This window comes from Oratosquilla oratoria, unplaced genomic scaffold, assembly GCF_046742065.1.
Source record: "Oratosquilla oratoria isolate Oo_2021 unplaced genomic scaffold, ASM4674206v1 SCAFFOLD47, whole genome shotgun sequence".
Lineage (NCBI taxonomy): Eukaryota > Metazoa > Arthropoda > Malacostraca > Stomatopoda > Squillidae > Oratosquilla > Oratosquilla oratoria.
In genome coordinates, this window is record NW_027467711.1 from 2,037,392 (window position 1) to 2,048,505 (window position 11,114).

General features: G+C 37.7%; 2 protein-coding genes across 2 annotated transcripts; both read right to left on the bottom strand.

The window, feature by feature from the left end:
- Positions 1-1,816: 1,816 nt before the first annotated feature.
- Positions 1,817-2,557, bottom strand: LOC143023377 (ATP-dependent DNA helicase Pif1-like). Its single transcript, XM_076181898.1, has one exon. The coding sequence runs from the start codon at positions 2,555-2,557 to the stop codon at positions 1,817-1,819; it is 741 nt and encodes a 246-aa protein (XP_076038013.1).
- A 412-nt stretch (positions 2,558-2,969) lies between these two features.
- Positions 2,970-4,862, bottom strand: LOC143023378 (uncharacterized). The gene has a single exon (XM_076181899.1). The coding sequence runs from the start codon at positions 4,860-4,862 to the stop codon at positions 2,970-2,972; it is 1,893 nt and encodes a 630-aa protein (XP_076038014.1).
- Between the last annotated feature and the right edge of the window lie 6,252 nt (positions 4,863-11,114).

Below are 11,114 nucleotides of genomic sequence, written 5' to 3' on the forward strand. Positions count from 1 at the left end.
GCGAGCGCAAAGGAGGGGGGGAGGGTAAGTTATCACACGTCAACATGGGTAGTTTTAAGACCCTCGACTCGCTTGAACAATCTCCTTATTTAGTAAGTGTCAAATCTGTGCGCTCCGAACCATTCAGGATTACTTCGCTTGTCTGTTTGTTCTACAAGAGTGCGCACATTTTTCCGCACGTAGGCAAGATTACATATAGTGGACGGGTGATACTACTTACATTGTTACAATACATACATAGACAAGAAATATGAACATAGTTATTTAATACAAAGGAACACAATTCTATAACATAATTGCATACATGACGTAATATCTAATATTACGTTATAATATACACATATATATATACACACATATATACATATATATATATATACATATAAATATATATATATACATATATATGTATATATATATAAATATATATATGTATATATATATATATATATATATATATATATATATACATATATATATATATATATATATATATATATATACAAGCCCCCCGGCGTAGCCGGGGGGCTTGGCCTGCGGCGCGGGCGCTGCGCGCCCTGGGCTACGCCCACTTTGCATGAAAATAAAACACTTGAATTATATTGTTGTTGTTTTTTTCTCATCAGCGACTACAATACTATCATTAACTTTTATCTTTCTCCGTGGTGGAGACAGGGTATTCTCTCTCTCTCTCTCTCTCTCTCTTGAGACTATATTATTGCTGCATATTTGGGGGGCTTGGCCTGCGGCGCGGGCGCTGCGCGCCCTGGGCTACGCCCACTTTGCATGAAAATAAAACACTTGAATTATATTATTTTTTTATTTCTAATCAGCGACTACAATACTATCATTAACTTTTATCTTTTTCCGTGGTGGAGACGGAGTACTGTCTTCATCGTCGCTTTGCCGCTTGACAACATCCTTGATCTCCTTGATGAACTTTTCCTGGTTTTTAGTTAATTTTTTGAGTACTGATATGATGTCCTTCATTTCTTTTTTCAAAGTAACAGTTTCGGAATCGCTTTCATCTGGGTCGTTATCCTTGTCATCATTGAAAACAAAGTCTGGGAGAATCATCTTTACGGCGTCTTCTTCTGAGATGTTATAAATTTCCTTTGGGATTTCTCTGATTCCAAACTCTGGTTCTTCTTCGGCGATCGCAGAAGTTTCACCGCTAGCAACGACGGCCGGTGGTTCTACTTGAGGACTGGGCGTCGCCTCAACAAAAAATTCTTTATATACACAGTTGTTCGAAGGCCTTATTTCATATTCTCCATTTACATTGTGCCAACCGGTATAATGAAATAACGAATCCCAGCTCGTTACTCTTGAACACGCCACATACAGTTGTCCGTGAGCGAAACACTGTACTGAATCCAGAAGTAGCCCGCAACGTTCAAACGTTTGTCCTTGACTCTTATTTATCGTCATAGCATAGCTTAGTTTGACCGGAAATTGCTTACGCTTGAAATGAACTGGAGTATCTTGAGCCTCTAACGTGATTCTAGGTATCATCACTTGCTCTCCGCGGTAACTTCCACCTAATATTTTCCCGACTAAAATATTCTTTTTCAAGTTTGTCACTATGATTCTTGTCCCGTTGCATAGCTTCGGTGGGCAAATGTTTCGAATGATCATTAGCACACTCCCTACCTTTACCCTAAGCTGATGAGGCGGAAGGGATGGGCTTGTCATGGCGTTGAAAACTGAAGTCTGTATATCCGTTCCTTCTTCGACTGCAACATCAACACTATTGTAAACGACTTCCCTCTCTTTTAGTTTCTCGTGAATCATCTGATTGATGTTGTCGACATCATCATTCGTAGGTGATACTATAGCTCGTTTTTTCAAAATACGACGCGTTCAGGTGGTTATTTTCTATGTCATCATAAACTTTATCAACCAACTCTTGGCGAGATTTGACTCTTACACCAAAGTCTTCGTCAAATTCAACGGGACCCTCACTTTGAGATCCCAATTGTAACAATTTCTGAGCAAATAGAATGTTTTTTGTGTCATCCTTCTTCAGACGTACATTTTCTGTCAACTCTAACTTTGTCAGATCGGTCCACATATAACTTGACTTAATGCAATGTTCGAGTTCCTCGTTCTTTCCACCGCCTCGGATAACAGGGAGAATTTGTCTGAAATCCCCTGCGCAAACAAACACCTTACCTCCCATAAACTTTTCGTTCTCGAGAACATCTCGTAACGTAATATCAAGTGCGGTCAACGTGTTTTTATTTGCCATCACTACCTCATCCCACACGATCAAAGATGTTGATTCTAATAACTTTGCAAATTCTGAGTTTTTCTTAATGCTACATGACCTGAGTTCGTTATATTCCATTAGCGGAATCTTGAATATGTTATGAGCAGTTCTTCCTCCCTTAAGAACTGTAGCTGCAATACCCGAAGAGGCTACCGCCAAAGCTATCTTGCCCTGAGAACGTACCGAGTCCAACATGTTCAAAACGAAGGATTTACCAGTGCCCCCTGCAGCATTCACAAAGATTCCATTGTTCTTGTACTGATGTCCAAAATGCACTCGGTACATCACTGCATCGTACACTTGTTTTTGTTTATCGTTCAAAAGTAATTCTTTCTGTGCAACTTCCTACTTCAACTTTTCTTTGTTATAAGACCTCTCTCTTCGAACGACATTTGAAGTTTTTTCCCCGCCCCTCGAAGGAGGCAACCCATATTCAGTGATGCTTCCCCCTCCACAATTCCACACGTGTTTTTGAATGTCATCTAATGCGTCCAAATATATTTCATCGTTGTATTCAGTTAAGTTGTTGTGTGCAGATAGTCACTGGCGAACAAATCTTTGGTTTCTTCCCAGATCCCTGATTGATCTTCAAGATCCGAAAATACCAACATGCTTGCATATGTCTCTCGAAGTTGTTTCCTATCGTTCGTGTGGTTGATTATCTCCAAAATTGTATTTTTTCATGTTTCTTCATCAGCTAAGAGACCCAAAGCTTTGACAGCTTCTCTATTTTACCGTCAATTGTGCGAAGATCTTCGTATGACGTAGGACCTGGTTTATGCGTAAGCAGGAGCCTCAAGTAAAACAACTCTACTGTCTTGGTGGTCACTGCACGAATACGCCCCAGCGAGAAGGTACGGCCTTTTCGTTCTTCCCAATTTGAAGTGTTGACGTTGTAAATGAAATGGCGCGGAACCTCGTGGTAGTGTAGATCGGCAGCGAAGCTATTATTTGAACACAATTTGAAAAACGCAGTCAACTGCGTGTCTTTATTCGTTTTCTTCTTCATCTCTTCTTCTGACATGTTATCATTGTAAAACACCTCATTTTCTCCTTCCAAATGTAAATCGAGTGTTGTCACAGGAGGATAATTTTTATGAATATCGAATTTGAATATTTTCCAAGTAGCTTCGTTAGCATTTACAAATCTTGCTTCTTGATCATTTCTAACCTCGTTTACATCTCCGTTGTCGGACGTTTTAGTGAAAAGAATGCGATCGCAACCCTTGTTCACGTATTTAGCGATGCATTTGATTGAGTTTGAGCATTCAACGTTTATATGAGCATTATACTTCAAACACAAATACGCGTTATATGGCACCACCCATGAATTGTCTATAGTTTTTTTTTTCTCACCTTTAATTTTTATTTCGAAAGAATTACCTCCTTCTCCAACCGACCTTCTTTTGTATTCTGGGTATCCATTGTTTCCAAATAATAAATCATATCTGCAAGTCTTAGGGAAACCTTTTCCACATTTTTGTGCTCTCGAATGTTTGCCCTGACAACAAAGGTGTGATTCATCGTAGCCTTTACATGGCCCATGAATCATACACTTTGTGACAACATCGTAAAGTCTTGGTTCTTTTTCCTTGTCGGGAATTTCTGCTGAGATCAATTGAGAAACTATATCCGCGGTTACGCGTTCTTCCATCCACAACAATACGTGCACGTGAGGAAGTCCACGTTTTTGCCACTCTATGCTATACAGATATGCTTTAACACGACCAAAAATGTGTTTGTGTGTCAATTCTTCTATTAGGCTATCAACTTTCAACTTAAATATCCTACTTACTAAATCGGGGCGGTCACACGATTTTGTTTCAGTGGAACCTATTTTGTTCATCCCCTCGCGTAACTCACTCCAATTTGGATTCATAGTAAAAGTTATGAAATAGTCTGGAGAGCCAAAATAAGAGACGTATGCGAGAGCGTCTTGTTGTCGTTGCTTCATGTATCGAGGTCCACCAACAGAGTTGGGAGGCAACACAACTCTTTGTCCAATGTCATTCTTGTTTGTAACGTTCAATATGTCCGCCCTCTCTTTACGTATTTGATTCTGATGAAGTTCCAGAAACGACAATTTGTTAGATTCAACCTTCACGAAATTGTCTACCGCAAATTGCTGAAACAGCCTTCTACCTTTGGCTATGTGGTTGAAATAGCCTTTTATTTCAATATAAAGTGATGAATAAAACATAGCTGGTGAAAGTCGGATATATTTCCCCTCTTTTTTCCCAGGTTGACATTTTTTGGTCATTTTGTAAGAGTACCCTATGTCGCCGTTGGGAATGAGTAAAGGATACTGGAATATGTCAAAAAGATAATTGTTATGGTCCAATATTTTGTTAGGAAATTTCGTGTTCGCTGCAGGGGAACTTATTATTATCTGAAGGGGGTCTTTATCTGGACTCAAATCAACTAGCCCTCCAACTTGCGAGGAAGACGTGGGTAAATGGTAAACCCCTTTATGCTCTCTCGTATTGATGCCTTCGGCTGTTTTTAGCGTTATGGACATTTCAGGAATTTTATCGGTCTTTTTAACGTAATCGTCGATCAATTGTCTTGAAGATTCAACTTCTTTGAGCATGCCCGAGAGGCATATATTGTTAACCACTAAATAATAATACAATTGACTTATTATAGTTTCGTTTTTCGCAACTTCATTTTCCTCTCTTTCTCGACGCTTTTTACTCTCTGTAATTTATCTTTGTGTGGGTAAAAAAAAATCGCACATACTCTGAACACGTAACTTTAATTGTTATTTCTTATCGTGGCAGAAGTAAAGATCCAAAAATGAATTATCAGACTTCCAGAACGGCTTTTCTTTACCAGCAATTAATTCTGGTTTTAGAATTCCGATTTTATGATACACTTTTCCTTGAATCTTGTAACATAACAAACTTTCTTGCTTGTTTTGAAGTGTTCCTGAGGTTTTGAATGACGTAAAGGAAAATAACGTGTTAAATCCGACTAAATTCTTTAGAAAGCGATTCGATAAAGGGGACGTACCGTTAAATAAAGCCTCAAGATCGCCGTTGAGTTTCGTCGCTAAAAACATTGGTGTTTGTCCCACATTACAACATATGGTTCTACGTTCTTTTTCCCATAGTAACGCTTGACAAAACTTACATCTGAATGTTCCAATTTCACCGATCGAATGAAGTGGAACCCCTTTCTTATCAGTCTCTCGTAAAGATCCTATGTAAACCGTGGATAACCTCTCTAACGACTCCACAAATATTTGTTTTGTTTTTTTCTTATTGAGTTTGTTACGTTGTTCTCGCAAGTCATCTATATAGGCGGTTTGTGCTGATGTTAAACCCCCATTTAAAATACCCCCTTTGGATTTTTTAAATTCCTTTTTTCCCCTAAGCAATAACTTTTTTTTAGCTTGCTTTTCTTGTTTCAAAACTTTGCGAACCGTTAAAGCTTTTGCTTTAGCCTCTCTCCGTTCCTTTCTGGCCTCCTTCCTTGTTCGTTCCTCTTCCTCGGCTTTTTTACGGTCCTCTTTTTGAATACGAACCATTTCAATTTTCTTTAGTCGTTCTTTCTTGTCTTCAATACGTTTCTTAATCATTAAATCTTTCGCTTCTTGAATTACATTGACGTTTTCTTCCACTTTCGTGTCAGTGCTTTTACTAATTTGATCTCTTACTTTTTTAATAACGTACTTGTTAACTCGATCTATTCGCCTCTGGGCTTTAAAGGTTCTTTCAAGATAATAATTTTTATAATCTGTGTGATCCGATTTACCACCCTTTTTCGTAAAACTTTTGTACCCTGCGAAGTAATGCTTTTCAAACGCACACAAACTCTCTTGTGAAATTTCCCCATCAAATGCTTCGAGAGACTCAAAAATTTTGTCGCTATATTTGTAATTTCTATCTTCTTTCAATCTCTTACTAAATGTTAATAGTTTTCGATGGAACAACTTCATTGATTCTCTCACTGAAAATGTATTGGTATTGCCGTATAAACTCGAAGCATGTTCACGCCTCAATTCCCCAATTCGTTTTTTTTTTTTTTTTTGCTTTCGTTCAGTAAAGCTTTGGTCAATTTTTTTTTCTGCGTAATCCATTTCCAAAAATGACGATTTCTTTGCATCTTTAACCTCGATGACTCGGGCATCTTTAACGCGGGTAAAGAAGCGCCCTAAACACAGAACGCCAGGTTACATCGGTGACATCGCCAGGCGACCGGGCGATGTAACCGATTTGCCCCAAGTGTCGCTGGCCGCAGGAAAAAAAAAAAAAAAAAAAAAAAAAAAAAAAAAAATCCGGAAGACAAATATTTTTATCTAGTATATGAAATACATATATATATGTATAATACATATATATATACATATATATATACATATATATACATATATATGTATATATATATAAATACACATATATAAATATATACATATATGTGGATGGGTGGTGAGATAAACACAGGGAATCGTTTAGGGATTTACTATTCCCTAAACGGTTCCCTGTTTATCTCACCACCCATCCACTCATCTGTCTTACATATTTCAACATATATATATATATATATATATATATATATAAATATATATACAAATATATACAAATAAAAATATATACATATACATATATTTATACATATATATATATATATATAGATATATAGATATATATATATATATATACATACATATATATATATATATATATACATATATATATATATGATATATATATAATATATATATATATATACATATATATACATAAAATATACATATATATATATATATATATATATATATTCACACAATATGCATATATTTATATACATATATATACATATGTATACATATATAGATATATATACATATATATATATATATATATACATATAGATATATGTACATATATATATACATATATTATATACATATATATATATATATATATATATATATATATATATTTATATATATATATATATGCATATTAGTGTATTTTGGGTGCAGGTTCTCTTTTAAACATGTTTGATTGAATACGACAGCATTCTGGAAGTTGTTGATTTTCTTTCTTGTGTTCTCTATTTTTCTAATTATGTTCTTCCCTTGGATAGGGTGGGCATAAACCAGTGCCTTATAATTCTCCATTTTATTACACGACGTTTCGTCTCTAAAAAGACTTCTTCTGGTATTTCTGTTTTTAAAGATACAATAAATATTTATGATACTACAAGTTTGAATTACATTAATGGTTGGACATATACAAGATTATATTTAGAAATCAAACCTTAGAATTACAGTTAAGTTTAACATATTAACATTATATTTTAAATTTAACAAAAAAATAATGACTACTACATGCCTTATAGGTTTAAATGGCTGGTGGCTACATCTTGACCCTGGGTGACCTTCGCTTAGGAAGGTGTGAGGTGATTAGCGGATTACCCGTGGCCTCTGGTCTTTTAAATGATCTCATGACCTGATGAGGAGGGGGTTGTGTGGAGGGGGAGGAGGAGGAGGTTGAGGAGGGAGAGGTGAAGGGGGGTGGACTTGGGTTGTGTTGAGGGGGAGGGGACAAATGATTGCATCTTATGACTGTACAGAGGTATATTGGATATTAGGTCGCATTGCAGATTGATGGAGGGGACTTTATCTCTGATGTACATGGCTTCAAGGAGTTGGAGCTTCCTAGAGTTATTATGATGGCATATGATTTTGGTATGTTTAGATATTAAATCCCTTGTGATTCCAATGTTGTGGTATTTCTTTAGATGTTCTTTTATCGCCCCTGTTTGCTGATGATACGTTATTCTTCTGCCTAACGTGCATTGTGTACGACCAATTGAACAAGTAATGGGCCTAACTGGATTGTTAATTTTATGGGTTTTTATTAATCCATACATGTATTGAAGTGTTCTTAAGGTTTTTGTTAAAATCACTATTTACACTATCTAAGGGTTTTTTGTTAATCTTAACACAAGTTTCTTCATCACTTAACAATGAATCCATTTTCTCTAAGTAATCTTTCTTGTTCATAATAACAACACAATTGCTCTTATCCGCCTTCGTGATGTGTAGTTCTTTGTCATTTTTAAGGCTCTTATATGCAGTCAGGAAACGTTTAGGCACACTTGATGAACAAGGCGTAGAAAGAGCATTGTAGAAAAAGCCTTTACAAAAACTCTTGGCAATTCCTACATAGTTCACATTTTGGTTGTTAAAAGCAAATTTCAATCCATATCCAAGCGGACATTTAACGTCATTACTCAAAGGTTTGTCCGAATGGTTGAGCACAAACATGGAATTGGCATCTTTGTTCCAATCACTACTACTAATTAAATGTTTTAACTTCTTATTTAATTTTAGTTCCAAATTATGACAAACACTTCTCAACTTGGCACCAAAAAGAGCTCTTCCATAGTATTGACTGGCAAAACACAAAAGTCATTACATCATCTCATAATATTGTAGAAAGAAACATAATTGAATCTTGTTACATTGAAAATAGTTTTGAAAATAATATGAACTTCAGCTTAGGTTTGTAGAAGTTAGATAATTCTATTATTAAAAAGATTGCAAACAATTCTTCTGGAATCGGGTAACATTGGACCTTTCCCAGTTTGTGTTTTGCCAGTCAATACTATGTAAGTAATGCATTTGTTTTTATTTCCAAAATCACTATGGTTTCATTTGGTGATATTGTGTTCTCCCTTCCTCCCACAGAAAGGAAAATAGCGAGTAGGATAGAAAGTTTAAGGAAGAAGTTTTCCAGTGCTGAGTATGCTGTATTATTTAATAAAAAAAAATATATATATATATATACATGTGTGTGTGTGTGTGTGTGTGTGTGTGTGTGTGTGTGTGTGTGTGTGTGTGTGTGTGTGTGTGTGTGTGTGTGTGTGTGTGTGTGTGTGTGTGTGTGTGTGTGTGTGTGTGTGTGTGTGTGTGTGTGTGTGTGTGTATGTGTGTGTGTGTGTGTGTGTGTGTGTGTGTGTGTGTGTGTGTGTGTGTGTGTGTGTGTGTGTGTGTGTGTGTGTGTGTGTGTGTGTGTGTGTGTGTGTGTGTGTGTGTGTGTGTGTGTGTGTGTGTGTGTGTGTGTGTGTGTGTGTGTGTGTTTGTGTGTGTGTGTGTGTGTGTGTGTGTGTGTGTGTGTGTGTGTGTGTGTGTGTGTGTGTGTGTGTGTGTGTGTGTGTGTGTGTGTGTGTGTGTGTGTGTGTGTGTGTGTGTGTAAAATCAGTATAAGAGAAATGACATTTGAAGATGTAATAGGTCTGAGGGTATGATTACACAAAAGGACCTACTGTCTGCAAGTTTGTTTGTTTTTTCCTGTTGTAATTAAGCATACTTTGTTTCAGTCCATTGGGTGATTTAGATTGTCGTTACCTAAGCATACCTTCAGTTGAAATAACTTTTATTTTTTAATCATCATATCGCCTTTCCATTATCCTTTTGGAAATACGAAAAGGCACCCAGATTTTTAAATTCAGTTATGAACCACCGAGTTTTATGCTCCCCCTCTTCAACAAATTTCGACTTTTGTGCACCACTCGCACGACCGCGACTGACCATCAGCATTGGCAGTAAAATGAGATGCGCCAAGCGGAGTCACACCTGCTGAGCCTCGATTCCATGGAAAGCCTGAATTGTCCCGAGAATTATGTTGAACGACGGTGGATTCTGCTGGAGAAGAGCTTGTGAGAGACCTTATACCCAAGTGTGGCGGAGACTACCTCCAAAGATCGCCCGCCCGGAGGAGCTCGAGCGGCCAACCCAAGCTACAAGAAGCCAAAGCCCATCAATGGAGTCAAGAGAGGTCGCGAGAACCTCAGGGACCCTTCAAGAGGTGCTCCCAGAAGCTCCAGCCCCAAGCAAGGACGTCCTCATGGAAACCCTCGAGCTCAGCGTCAGCAGCGCCCATTGTAAGTTTTGCATTCGAAAACGAGAATCGTCAGAAGAAGGCAGATTCTGTTGCTGGGCGCATGACGATGACGAAGAAGAAGAAGATGACGACGACGTCGCCTCTTCTTCGGCAAGCGAGGACCCAGATTCCGCCATCTAGCTCAAGGAAGACTCGAGCCCCTTGAGGCTGTCACCGAGGGCGACTCGGGACTCGGGAGGGAGCCCAGTCGCCCCACGATGGAGGACACCTCCAGCCTGGTACCGGACCAGGAGTGACGTCATGACATGGAGGGCAAGCCCACCCTCGCCAAAGTGGAGAACGCCTCCTGTGTGGTTCCGGACCAGAAGCGACGTTGGTACCTGGAGGAGGTGAAAAATGCCCAAAGCATCCAATCAAGTACCATCGATCAAATGAAAAGAAAGAAAATAATAATAAGAAGAAGAATTAAAAATCGACATAATAGAGAATTTTAGCCCAAAATGGCGCCTTTCTTTTAAGCCCAAAGTACATTTGAATTTTTTGGCCAAAAATGAAAAAATAAAACAAGAAAATTATATAAAAAAGAGAAAAATAGACAAAATGAATATTTCTAGCCCAAAATGGCATTTCTTAAGCCCAAAATCGAGCAATTGCAAAGCTCAAAGTGCATTTGATTTTTTTTTAGCCCCAAAAAAGTATTACATTCCTCCTTGGGACCTTGAGGTTCCTCTCAGCTGAATAAAATTGCTTGGTGACGACAATCCCAGAGGATTTACTCACTTAATATCCCACTCCCACGCCGGGGGAAGTGAGAAATCCCAGTGGTTCCTGGGAATCGAACTCAGGACCACCCGCTCGTGAGATCGACACGCTATCCACTGGGATACCGGGCGGCACGGAGCGATTTAAAACAATAAAACACATGCATGTACAAACATACATACACACACGCATATATATATATATATATATATATATATATA

Coding starts and splice junctions, on each gene's coding strand:
- LOC143023377 (XM_076181898.1), bottom strand. CDS start 2,557: ATGTACCGAGTGCATTTTGGACATCAGTACAAGAACAATGGAATCTTT.
- LOC143023378 (XM_076181899.1), bottom strand. CDS start 4,862: ATGCTCAAAGAAGTTGAATCTTCAAGACAATTGATCGACGATTACGTT.